The following is a 14215-nucleotide window of genomic DNA, read 5'->3' on the forward strand; positions in this document are numbered from 1 at the left end:
GGGTTCCAGGTCGGATACGCTGCGTGGTTTTTAAGCAGCGTATCTGTCCCTTGGGAACCCGGCCCTAGCGTTGTGATGTTAGAACGTTTTTGTTTTTTTCGTATGGATATATTAAAGGTGTTCCTGCATTTCTTATTATAACGTCTGGATCTGTAAGGGCCGGTTCACATCAGCATTCGCGTTCCGTCTAGGGATGCATCGAAACTTCGATACATCCCCAAACAGTCTGGCGCGTCCTAATAGGCATATGTACAGGACAGACCTGGGGGCTTTTATCAAGATCCCGGCTGCCATGACACCCCATCTGAGACCCGCAATTGCATTTGCGGGCCACCGATGGGTGACAGGGGGAGCTCACTCCCTCTGTAAACAAGTTAAACGTACTCATGTTTCTTTTAACCAACAATTACTTTCAATTCGATACAAAATATTATTTGCAACTCAGAGGTGTGTCTATGGGGGCAAAATTCTCCCCCTCAGTAGCAAACTTGGTCATGGCATGGTGGGAACAATTCCACATTTTCTCTACCGAAAATACATACAGCCACCATCTTGAATGGTACGGTAGATATATCGATGATATATTGATTATTTGGAAAGGAGACATTGATATTATCCCTAAGTTCGTGGAAACTCTTAACAACAATAATTGTAATCTTAAATTCACTCATCACCATGATGCTACTAACATCATTTTCCTTGATCTGGAGTTAATGGGTGTGAATGGTCAAACTATTTCGACCAAAACGCATCGTAAACCTACGGCTACAAACAATATACTACATGCGAATAGTAACCACACCAGGCATACCATCAAAGCCATACCAGTAGGTGAAATGCACCGTGCCAAAAGGAACTGCACTTCCCAGAGTCAATATGAGATAGAACAAGAATCAATCAAAACAAGACTCCATGAGAGAGGCTATCCCCAATGGTCACTTAACCGAGCTAGTAACATCATGACCAAAAAATCCAGAGCTCAACTTCTGAGTCACCATAATAAAACAGGAGACATATTACAGAAAACTCAATCTACTGACAACCAACCCACGTTAATCCTACAACAAAGCAACCAGTTTACGCAAATTAAAAAATTAATAACCAACTACTTACCTATCCTCATGGAGGATGACACTTTGCGCACGGTGCTAGCTGGGGGGTGTAGAATACTGGCAAGGAAAGCCTCTTCTCTGGGCAATGTTCTGTCTCCATCTTTATTCACTGCCAATGAGAAAATAAATACAACATGGTTAGAAACCACAGGTTTCTACAAGTGTGGCCAGCACCCCTGCAAAACTTGCTCCCACGTCCAGACAACCAAAACTTTCAGTGACTCCACATATACCGACAATTTCAATATACAAAATTACATAAACTGCAATTCTGAATCAGTTATTTATATCATTGAGTGCATAGAATGTAAATTAAAATACGTAGGCTGCACCAACCGGAAATTTAAAACAAGAATTCTGGAACATCTTAGCTACGTGAGAAACGAAAATATCCTGAATACATCAAATGCATCTAAACATTTCATTTCCCAACATAACAGATCAATTAAATCGTTTAGGTGCTATGCTATTGAAAAGATCCAACCATGCAAAAGGGGAGGTGACATAAAACATAAAACCCATCTTCGTGAAGCCTATTGGATCTATAGATTAAACACAAGATTTCCAAAAGGCTTAAACCTAAGAAAAGAATTAATGTATCAATATTAACGTCATATTAGCAATACCAACTATACATGAGTAAAACGCAGGATTTAGGTATGATATACAAAACAATATAATGTGATCAATCACATAACATAATATTATCCTAGGTATACAAACGTATCCAGTGTTGCATGCATAATATTTGCTGTTTGTCATGCACACATTTTAATTCACAAACCACTCAGTCTCGTTCGTCTCAATATATGTTTCCGAACCCCCATATAGTTCCAGTTGTGTCCTATCTGCACTTTCCCCACAAGATCCTCGTTTTCTATGTAATGCGCTGCCTCATAATAACACCATGTCAGTCATCCGGCATATTTACAGCAAAATTTTCGCAGCCGTCACAATTCTAGTCCTTGCTTTGTTTTCATAACTTCGATTCTTCAATAAAGGCTCTTTTCGAAACATTCGTAGTTTTCCACACATACAGGACATATAAATAAAATTTAACGTATCATAATTTTATATTACTTCTGTACTTACCTCTAACCGAACGTTTATGATGTTTCTTGGGAGACATACTGGGCTCAGGTGATCGGCCGGGCCGGCCATTGTCGTTGTCTGATACCCCTAAATAGAAAACTGAAACGTCAAAACACATTTTATTTTAATACTCATAGGTCTTAGATACGCATCAATGCACTGTATAATCTACTCAATCTAGGTAAAGAATAGCCCTATAATAAGTTCAATACTTACTCTCAAGTTCTTTTGATCACAACACAGGACCGGACAACCACTTCCGGCTTGCGTTCCAACACACTATAAACGATGACACGCAGGGAGTAATCAGCTGACCCCACTGATTCAGTACAAAATCTGACAGCGCGCGCTATTCAAAATCACTACAGCCAAGTTTAAGGACGCGGCAGTCGTCCGAAACGCGTAGGCCCCGAGGACATTACCTCCACTTCTTACTAACCCAGGACTATCTACAACTGGACTTCCTTTTATCATTTATGCCATTAAACTTGGAACAGAAAATCCATTTTAACTTGACTCAGCGCTGGATCCTACTCCTTCCCCCTTTTTTAAACAAGTTAAATGCCGTGGTCGCTATTGACGGCGGCATTTAACAGGTTAAACGGGCGCGATCGAAGTAAACTTCAATCGCGGGTGTTGGAGCAGGAGCCCAGCTGTCACCAGACAGCAGAGCCCCGGCTCCAGCCTGCACGGGACACCCGTGCAGGACTTAGACTAGGCCACCGTGAGAAGGCGACGGCCTAGCCTAAGGCCCCTTAGTGACCAACGTGAAAAGGCGTATTGGTGGTCACTAAGGGGTTAAAATAAGTCTCAATACATAAAATATTCACATATCTGGTATTGGCGTGGCCGTAATAACCTGCACAACAATTTTTTTGCATCATTTATGATGTGTACGCTGTGAAAAAATAAAATAAAAACGGCTTTCTATCACTTATTGTGGGGCACAAGGTGTGATGAATTTAACCTCCATGTGCCTCACATTAATAGTAATTAACCCCATCATGTACCTTACATATTAACCCATTATGACTGAGAAACATGATGGGGTTAATTACTATTAATGTGAGGCACGTGGAGGTTAAATTCATCATCACACCACGCGCCTCACATCAGAAAATGGAAGAACTTTTTTTTTATTATTACTGTTGGCAAAGTATCGAATTGGTATAGAAATCGCAATACTAAACGAAGTATCGTTATCGAAGTCCAAATTCTGGTATCGTGACATCCCAAGTTCCGTCTGAGGTTTCCGTTGTGGAACCCCGCAACGGAAAGTTAAACGGAAACCACAGCTTCCGTTTGCATCACCATTGATATCAATGGTGACAGAAACATTGCTAATGGTTTCCGTTTATCACCTTTCCAGCAGGTTTGCGTTTCTTTGACGGAATCAATAGCGCAGTCGACTGACCCTGACTTCCATAAATGGAAACCAAAGGTTTCCGTTTCCATCATCATTGATTTCAATGGTGACGGATCCGGTGCCAATGGTTTCCGTTTGTCGCCGTTGTGCAAGGGTTCCGTCGTTTTGAAGACTATTTCTATTTTGACAGTACATGGTAATAACCCCTTTCATGATTGGGGGTGGGTAACCCCTCTCGTTAAGTTGAAAGATAGATAACAATTTATCAAGGAGATCCTCGAGATTTAAACAATTTTTCCTTAAGTATCAGACATTGTCCCTTGTGGATACCGCTTTTCAGGCGAGTTGGATGATAACTATTTAACCCCTTAACGCTCCATGACCTACTATTAGGTCATGCTAACTGTAGCGTTCGCGCTCAGTGACCTAATAGTAGGTCATGGAGTAAACACGGCGCCGTTCGCGCGGGGCGCGTTCATGAGCTGTGATAGCTGCTGTTTCCGACAGCAGACTATCACTGCTCAATGTGCCGGGACCGATCGCGGAGCTCCCCCGCCGATTAACCCCTCAGAAGCCGCGTTCAATAGCGATCGCGGCTTCTTAGGGGTTAATCCGCCATCGCCGGCCTGCTACACGATAGCGGCCGGCGATGGTGACTATGGCAACCGGACACCAAACAATGGCGTCCGGCTATGCCATAGACGGAAGCCTAGTGGGTCCTGACAACGTCAGGACCCACTATGCTTGCTGTCAGTGAGTAGCTGACAGTTCTAATACACTGCACTACGCATGTAGTGCAGTGTATTAGAATAGCGATCAGGGCCTCCTGCCCTCAAGTCCCCTAGTGGGACAAAGTAATAAAGTAAAAAAAAAGTTAAAAAAAGATGTGTAAAAATAAGAAAATAAAAGTTTTAAAAGTAATAAAAGTAAAAGTCCCACTTTTTCCCTTATCACTCCTTTATTATTAATAAAAATATATAAACAAACAAATAAACTATACATAATTGGTATCGCCGCGTCCGTAACGGCCTGAACTACAAAATTATTTTGTTATTTATCCCGCACGGTGAATGCCGTAAAAAAAAATATTAATAAACCGTACCACAATCACAATTGTTTGGTCACTTCACCTCCCAAAAAATGGAATAAAAAGAGATCAAAAAGTCGCATGTACCTAAAAATGATACTGATGGAAACTACAGTTCGTTACGCAAAAAATAAGTCCTCGCACGGCTTTATTGATTGAAAAATAAAAACGTTCTGGCTCTTAGAATAAGGTAACACAAAAAGTGAATGATTGTTTACAAAACGTATTTTATTGTGCAAACGCCATAAGACATAAAAAAAAACTATAAACATCTGGTATCGCCGTAATCGTATCGCCACGCAGAATAAAGTGAATATATCATTTATAGCGTACGGTGCACGCTGTAAAAAAAAAAGTATACAAAAACAATAGTAGAATTGCTGTTTATTAGTCACCACGCCACCTAAAAATGGAATAAAAACTGATCAAAAAGCCGCATGCACCCCAAGAAAACTACAATGCATTCCTCAAGGGGTCTAGTTTCCAAATTGGGGTCACTTTTGGGGGGTTTCCAATGTTTTGGCACCACAAGACCTCTTCAAACCGGACATGGTGCCTAATAAAAAAGAGGGCTCAAAATCCGCTAGGTGCTCCTTTGCTTCGGAGGCCGGTGCTTCAGTCCATTACCGCCCGAGGGCCACATGTGGGATATTTCTCTAAACTGCAGAATCTGGGCAATACGTATTAAGTTGCGTTTCTCTGATAAATCCTTTTGTGTTATAAAAAAAATGGTATAAAGAGAGTAAATTTCACCTCTAATTTGCTCTAAATTTCTGTGAAACACCTAAAGGGTTCATAAACTTTCTAAATGCTGTTGTGAATACTTTGAGGGGTCTAGTTTCTAAAATGGGGTGTTTGATAGGGGTTTCTAATATATGGGCCCCTCAAAGCAACTTCAGAAATGAACTGGAACCTAAAAAAATAAATAAATGAGGCAATACTTCGCTTCTCACATTATACTGATAATGAGCCGTGCCCACCCCGAGATGACCCCAGTTTTGACCGTTTGTATAAACGGAGACCCCTATTAGACCGTTTCAGTGCCCGGTTTTCCCAAGCATACACCCCCGAGAAGTGTATTTCTATTGATGAGTGCCTGGTACATTTTAAAGGGAGGGTTCAATTCCGCCAGTACCTGCCAGGTAAGAGGGCAAGGTATGGCGTGAAGATGTATAAGCTGTGAGAGTGCATCAGGGTATACCTACAGATTTAGGATATATGAAGGAAAGGCAACCCCAAACAAGACTGCATCCTGGACTACAATAGGTACATGGGAGGGATGGACTTGTCAAATCAAGTCCTGAAGCCCTACAGCGCCATGCGGTGTGGTATAAGAAGCTGGCCGGGTACATCATACAGATGGCTTTGTACAATGCGTACGTGCTACGTCGATGTGCAGGCCAGAGGGGAACTTTCCTGGACTTTCAAGATCTAATCTTTAGGGACCAGGAAGGGGGGGCACCCAGTACTTCTGGAAGCGGGGCCACACGCATCGTACCAGGGCAACACTTTCCAGGAGAAGTTCCCCAAACCGGTGGAAAGGGAAAGAGTCAAAAGAGGTGCAGAGTCTGCTATAAGAGGGGGATAAGGAAGAACACAATATACCAATGTGACACGTGTCCCGAAAAACCAGGGCTCTGTATAAAAGATTGTTTTAAAATGTATCATACATCCCTTGATTTTTAATTTACCCTGATGCACTCCGCACAGCTTACCCCCCTCATCTTTCCCTTCTGAGCCCTGCCGTATGCCCAGGCAGCTGATAACAGCCACATGTAGGGTATTGCCGTACCCAGGAGAACCCACATTACAATTTAAGGGGTGTATATCTCCGGTGGCGCATGCTGGGCACAATATATTGGACACTGAAATGGCATATATATATATTAAATTGCAAATCTCACACTGCACCATCTGCTGCGCATTACCTTTTACATAGTACCTGTGGGGTCAAAATGCTCACTACACCTCTAGATGAATGTCTTAAGGGGTGTAGTTTTTAAAATGGGGTCACTTCTCGGGGGTTTCAACTGTACTGGTACCTCAGGGGCTTCTGCATACATGACTTAGCACCAGAAAAGCTCCAGTAGGCCAAATGGTGGTCCTTTTCTTCTGAGCCCTCCCATGGGCCCAAACAGCAGTTTATCACCACAAATGGGGTATTGCCGCACTAAGGACAAATTGGGCAACAAAATGGGGTATGTTGTTCCTTGTGAAAATAAGAAATTTTGATCAAAAATGACATCTTATTGGAAAAAATATCATTTTTTTCATTTCACAGCCCAATCCAAATAGGTGCTGTGAAAAAACTGTGCGGTCAAAATGATAACAAAAACCATAAATGAATTCCTTGAGGGGTGTAGTTTCCAAAATGGGGTCACTTCTGGTGGGTTTCCATTGTTTTGATACCTCTGGGCCTCTGCAAATGCGACATGGCACCCGAAAACCAATCCAGCAAAATCTGGACTCCAACAAACACATAGCGCTCCTTTCCTTCTGAGCCCTCCCATGGGCCCAAACGGCAGTTTATCACCACAAATGGGGTATTGCCGCACTAAGGACAAATTGGGCAACAAAATGGGGTATGTTGTTCCCTGTGAAAATAAGAAATTTTGATCAAAAATGACATCTTATTGGAAAAAATATCATTTTTTTCATTTCACAGCCCAATTCAAATAGGTGCTGTGAAAAAACTGTGCGGTCAAAATGATAACAAAAACCATAAATGAATTCCTTGAGGGGTGTAATTTCCAAAATGGGGTCACTTCTGGTGGGTTTCCATTGTTTTGATACCTCAACACCTCTTCAAACCTGGCATGCTGCCTAAAATATATTCTAATAAAAAAGAGGCCTCAAAATGCACTAGGTGCTTCTTTGCTTCTAGGGCTTGTGTTTTAGTCCACGAGCGCAGTAGACACACATGTGGGACATTTCTAAAAACTGCAGAATCTGGACAATACATATTTAGTAGTGTTTCTCTGGTAAAACCTTCTCTGTTACTAAAAAAAAATTGAATAAAATTGAAATTCAGCAGAAAAAATGAAATTTGCAAATTTCATTTCCACTTTGCTTTAATTCCTGTGAAATGCCTGAAGGGTTAAAAAACTTTCTATATGCTGTTTTGAATACTTTGAGGGGTCTAGTTTTTAAAATGGGGTGTTTTATGGGGGTTTCTAATACATAGGCCCCTCAAATCCACTTCAGAACTGAACTGGCACCTTCAAAAAAAGGCTTTTGAAATTTTCTTAAGAATATGAGAAATTGCTGTTTATGTTCTAAGCCTTGTAACGTCCAAGAAAAATAAAAGAATGTTCCAAAAACGATGCCAATCTAAAGTAGACATATGGGAAATGTGAACTAGTAACTATTTTGGGTGGTATAACCGTCTGTTTTTCAAGCAGATGCATTTAAATTCTGAAAAATGCTATTTTTTGTAAATTTTCTCTAAATTTTGCAATTTTTCACAAATAAAGACTGAATATATCGACTAAATTTTACCACGAACATGAAGCCCAAAGTGTCACGAGAAAACAATCTCAGAATCGCTTGGATAGGTTTAAGCATTCCGACGTTATTACCACATAAAGTGAAATATGTCAGATTTGAAAAATGGGCTCTGAGCCTTAAGGCCCAAACTAGGCTGCGTCCTTAAGGGGTTAATGATAGCAGGCTGTTTGTGGTGTTGGGTTTGAAGTCCATCTTCAAGATCGTGATGTCCAGAAAATTAATTGCTCTATCCTGGCTTTCAGATGTAAAAAAGAAACCAAGTTGGTTCTGGTTCAGGAGTTAAAAAAAATTCCTGTATTGTGAAGTGGGTTCCCCCATAATATTAATTATCTATATACCTCAACCTATGAAACTAAGAACGAGGTATTTAATTCAAGGTTTTCCATGAAGACCATCTGATTCTCCCACCAGCACAGGTACAGATTTGCATAACTTGGCTTCCTAAGGCCTAGTGCACACTTCAATCACCGTTTTTGACAAGTCCGTGAGCCCGTTTTAGCGGCCTTGTGATTGCCGCGTGCACTCCGTGTTTGCGTTTCTGAGCGCTGAGCATGGTACTGTCCAGGGTTCTGAAAGAGCAGGGTTGTTCGGCGCTAGTCACTGTACAGGGTGCTGAAAGAGTTAATGGGCTGCACTGATCGACGGTAACTCTTTCATCACCCTGGACAGTGACTAGCGCTGAACGACCCTGCTCTTTCAGCCCCCCTGGACAGTACCATGATCGGAAACACGGAGTGCACACGGGGAATACAATTTATGAAATTGTTCATACTTACCCAGAACTCCCTGCATTTTCCTCCTGTCCGGCCTCCTGGGATGACGTTTCATCCCATGTCACCGCTGCAGCCAATCACAGACTGTAGTGGCGGTCACGCAAGTCTGGATGACGTCAGAAGGCCGGCCTCCTGGGATGACTCTTCATCCCACGTGACAGCCTCTGCAGCCAATCAGAGGCTGCTGCCTCATACAGGAAGGTCGGACTGGAGGAAGAAGAGGGACTCGTCACCAAGACAACGACCAGGGTACGTATGAACTGCTTTTTATTTTATTTTTAATCAGCAGTCTCTTTTCTCCATCAGTGATTGATAGAGACAAGTGGTTGCCGATTAGTGTAATATATCTGTAATGTAATTCTGCCCGCCCGGCCGTTGCTAGGCAACGGCTCCATCACACACGGACGGCACACGAATGCCTTCCGTGTGCCTTCAGTTTTTTTGACGGCCCCATTGACTTGCATGGGCCTCACAGTCACGGAATCTCGGACCAAAGTAGGACATGCTCTACTTTTGTCGGAACGGAGAAACGGGACCGTAAAAAAAACCTGAAGTGTGCATAGCCCCATTGAAATGAATGAGTCAGGGTGCTAGCCGTCAGAAAAACGGCTAGCACCCTGAAGAAAAAGACTGAAGTGTGCACTAGGCCTAAGGCTGTACCCCTGAGCTGGTGGAAGTTGTAACCCCCAAAAGAAAAACATTTCTGGGAAGTATCAATTGTAGCAGTTTGAGGGAAGATTCATTATGCGCTCTAAACTATGGACGGTGGAATGGAGCTGCTACCCATTAACCCCTTAGTGACCACTAATACGCCTTTTTACGTCGGTCACTAATGGGCTTTAGGCTAGGCTGACGCCTTTTCACGTCAGCCTAGTCTAAGTCCTGCACGGATCTCCCGTGCAGGCTGGAGCCGGGGCTCTGCTGTCTGATGACAGCTGAGCTCCTGCTCCAACGCCCGTGATCGAAGTTTACTTCGATCGCGGCCGTTTAACCCGTTAAATGCCGCCGTCAATAGCGACCGCGGCATTTAACTTTGTTTACAGAGGGAGTGAGCTCCCTCTGTCACCTATCGGCGGCCCGCGAATGCAATCGCGGGTCTCCGATGGGGTGTCATGGCAGCCGGGGGACTGATAAAAGCCCCCAGGTCTGCCCTGGACATATGCCTGTTAGGACGCGCCGGAGGCACGTCCTAACAGATTGCCTGTCAGATTTACACTGACAGGCAATAATGCTCTGGTATACGAAGTATACCAAAGCATTATAGCAGCGATCGGAATATCGCACAGTAAAGTCCCCTAGTGGGACTAATAAAATCAGTCATCAAAGTGAAATAAATATTATTAATAAAAAGTACAGTAAAAAAATCCATTTTTTTCCATAAAAAGTGGTTTTATTTAGTAAAAGTGTAAAAAAAAAAAAAAAGTACACATATGTGGTATCGCCGCGACCGTAATTACTCCATTAATAAAGTTAATATGTAATTTAAACCGCAAAGTGAACACCGTAAAAAAAAAACGCAAAAAACCATGGCGAAATTGCAATTTTTTTCCATTGCCCCCCAAAAAAGTCATAATAAAAATGAATCAATAAGTCCCATGCACCCCAAAACAGTACCATTCAAAACTACGTCTTGTCCCGCAGAAAACAAGCCCAAAAAATCACTACATTGATGGAAAAATAAAAAAAATTACGGCTCTTGGAAAGAGACGATGCAAAAGCAAATAATTTTTGTTCAAAAGTGTTTTTATTGTGCAAAAGTCATAAAACATAAAACCCTCTACATATGTGGTATCGCCGTAATCGTACCGACCCATAGAATAAAGGTAACATGTTATTTACGCCGCACAGTGAACGGCGTCAATTTAAAAACGCATAGAACAATGGCGGAATTTCAGTTTTTTTTTTTTATAATCCCCCCCCCCCCAAAAGGTTAATATAAAAATTATATGTACCCAAAAATGGTGCCATTAAAAAGCACAACTAATCCCGCAAAAAACAAGTCCTCATACAGCTATGTAGACGAAAAAATAAAAAGGTTATAGCTCTTTGAATGCGACTATAGAAAAACGAATAAAATAGCTTGGTCATTCGAGCCTAAAATGGGCTGGTCACTAAGGGGTTAAGCTGATTCACTGGACGCGCTTGCTGCATGCACTTTACATTACTTGAAAGGATAACATCTGCTGACTTGAGATATTTTAGGGTGAATCTTCCCTATAAGGGTTCCATTCAAATTGTCACCGCAGCCAATACTATATTGGCTTTTATTTTACCACAGTGCGTTTGATACAAAGATACAAATAATCTGATTAGTTGCTACAGGCAGCACTGACATTTTTCTGAACCATTTTTATATATGAAACAGTCGACTGTGCTATTCCGTCAAAACAACGGAACCCTGTCGTTGAGATCATTGGAAGCTAAGGTTTCCGTTTGCCTTTCCGATGAGGGGTTACGGAAGGGCAACGCTGATGTGAACACATTCTTAATGATAGTTTTGATTTACGTTCAGCTATATAGGCAGTGGCTAGAATTGTAGTGTCTGCTTGTCCATGCTTCTAAAAGTGCGCTCCTGTTCAAACAGACTCTCCTGGAGTATGCTGAGAAGTGGAAGGCGTCTGAAGATTCTCTGCCCTTGTTGGAAGTATACACCGTGGCCATCCAAAGTTACTCGAATGCCAGACCGTACCTCACCTCGCAGTGTGAAAATGTCAGCTTAGTGCTTGAGCGGCTATCTTTGTAAGTATGGCTAACAAAAATGTTCTGTCTTCTATTACAAATTATTTTATTTTCTTTGTTATTCTATATAGCCCATGTTTTTCTTGGTCTTACTAGTATGAATTTCAAGACCTGTATAATGTGAGGGACACCTTACGTCTTCGGCTACAACATGGGAACCCATATAAACAATTAATTGCAACATTCCTTTGCATAGCAAATAATAAGGATTTGCTACTATGCCACATTTAGACATGGCGGAACTGTAAAGATTTTCATTGTGTACTACATTTAAAGAGCGTTTTCGTCCAAAATGTAAAGATTGCAAAATATCTAAAGTTTTAGTTTTAAGTGTTTGTTTTAATTTATTTATTTTCTAATACTTGAGTTTTTCCACGTTTACAAATATAACCAATAGAGCGTGTAGGAAATTACAAGAAGAATTCAGCTTAGGGCCTGTTCACATCAGCGTTGGCTTTCCGTTCCGGGCTTCCGTCTGAGGTTTCCGTCGGGTGAACCCCGCAACGGAAAGTGAAACCACAGCTTCCGTTTGTCACCATTGATATCAATGGTGACAGAAACATTGCTAATGGTTTCCGTTCGTCACCATTCCGGCAGGTTTCCGTTTTAATGACTGAATCAATAGCGTAGTCAGCTGCGCTATTGATTCCGTCGGAAAAATGGAAACCTGCCGGAATGATATCAATGGTGACCGAAACGGAAGCTGTGGTTTCAGTTTGACTTTCTGTTGCGGGGTTTGCGCAATAGAACGCCAACGCTGATGTGAACAGGCCCTTAGGCGGTTTTGGTGGCTTCTGATCTCACATGTGCAAAATGGAGAAGTCCATATTTAACTTATTTTTTGCCCCACAAGGAGACTTTAAGCAGTGATTCTTTGATCGCTTGTATGATGCTTTGGAAAACGTGATTCACTGACAGGCAACCTATTAGGTCATACCTCTAGCATAGCCTAATAGGTAGTTCCTGGTGGCAGACCTGGGGGCCATGGTAACCCATTGGCGGCGTGCCTCTGTCATACACCTTAAATAACGCGGTCGCTATTGAAGGGGTTAAACTGCCCTAATCTGAGTTCTCTTTAATACGACAGGAGTCTGGCTGTGTGTAACAGCTGTGCTCCTGCCCCTGATGGGTACAGTGACAGTGCCCACAAGTTCCGAGTGATGGATATATCCGTCATGATGTGAAAACCTGCTGCTGATGGATTTATTCGTCGTTAAGGGGTTAAAGAATCACATGTTTTACATTATTTCTCTTATGTTTTGTAGGAGCTGTGTTGAACTCCTGTTATGTTTGCCTCAAGAGTTACCGAATGATCACTGGGAAAGATTTCAAGACTCCATAAAGGTAACGTTTTGAGTGTCTTTACCATAGAATACATGTGTTACTTTATAGATTGGACAGCAGTGCATGTCACTCATGTGATTGTGGATTCCTTGTATGTTATTGTAGGTATTATATGATGTTTACTCTATTTCTGCACACTGCTCCACAGCTTAACCCTTTAATGTCCGGGCCTGGAAACGCCTTAATGACCAGCTACATTTTTCAGTTTTTGTCTTTGCCTTTCAACAGCCATGACTTTTTTTTCGTTTTTCATTGACGTGGCTTTATGAGTGCTTGTTTTATGAGTGCTTGTTTTATGAGGGAGAAATTGTGTTTTGTTTTGGCGCGGTTTGAGAGTAGAAAAAATTCACTGTGTAAGTGCGATCATTTATTTTTACGGTGTGAATATAGGAAAAAGCGATGCTCTGTATTTTATTTATTTTTTATTTATTCTGTTCACGTTTCACGCAAAATAACCTGTTAAAATAATGCTAGTTTATTACGGTCGTGTAGATCCCTAATATGTGTTGTTTTTTTGTTTTTATGCAATGTATGGCCAATAAAATATATTTTATTAAAAAAAAATTAAAAAAAAATTAACAACCATTAGGGCATAACTTTTTTCATTTTAATTTTTTTTATTTTGAAAAACCGTTATTTAATTAATTACTTCACGTTTTCACATATAAAAAAAAAAAAACCTTACCCCAGGAGCATCCCTAAACCTCTGAGCTTCCTAAAGACCCTTTCTCTTCTTCTCTACTAAGGAACATCTTTTTTTTTTTTTTTTTTTTTTCCACGATCCCACATCTTTTTACAATTTTATATCTCATTTCATAGTTTGTAGTCTTCAGTATAGTACTTTTCCATTCCTTTTCCTTCGGTGTGAAAATTTCTTCCATCTTTTTAATATTCCAAAGTTGTTCCACCAAATCGTATGCTCTAAAGTCTGTTATTAATCACCCTCCTTCTTTCTCTTCTAACATAAGTAGACTAAGCTCTCGATAATTTTGAAAAAATTTCCCCCCACCCAAATCGGACAATTATTAAGCACCTATAGGATCTGAGGCAGTACTATAATTTTTAGCAGTGCGATCCTATCCGCCATTGATAACAGGAGTCTTTTCCAAATTTGAATTTTTCCCCTCAACTTCTTTATTAATGGAGCTAGATTCAAATCCAGGTAACTGGATACATCCTGCGACACCATCACTCC

General features: G+C 41.3%; 1 protein-coding gene across 2 annotated transcripts in view; it reads left to right on the forward strand.

Annotated features, from left to right (window-relative positions):
* Positions 1-14215, forward strand: part of ZNF292 (zinc finger protein 292) — a 91706-nt gene that overhangs the window by 47118 nt on the left and 30373 nt on the right. For both annotated transcript variants that reach the window (XM_075862121.1, XM_075862120.1), the window contains exons 2-3: positions 11522-11676; positions 12942-13020. In XM_075862121.1, the coding sequence (XP_075718236.1) occupies positions 11522-11676; positions 12942-13020 (234 nt within the window). The remainder of the gene's footprint in view (positions 1-11521; positions 11677-12941; positions 13021-14215) is intronic.

This window comes from Rhinoderma darwinii, chromosome 4 (genome assembly GCF_050947455.1).
Source record: "Rhinoderma darwinii isolate aRhiDar2 chromosome 4, aRhiDar2.hap1, whole genome shotgun sequence".
Lineage (NCBI taxonomy): Eukaryota > Metazoa > Chordata > Amphibia > Anura > Rhinodermatidae > Rhinoderma > Rhinoderma darwinii.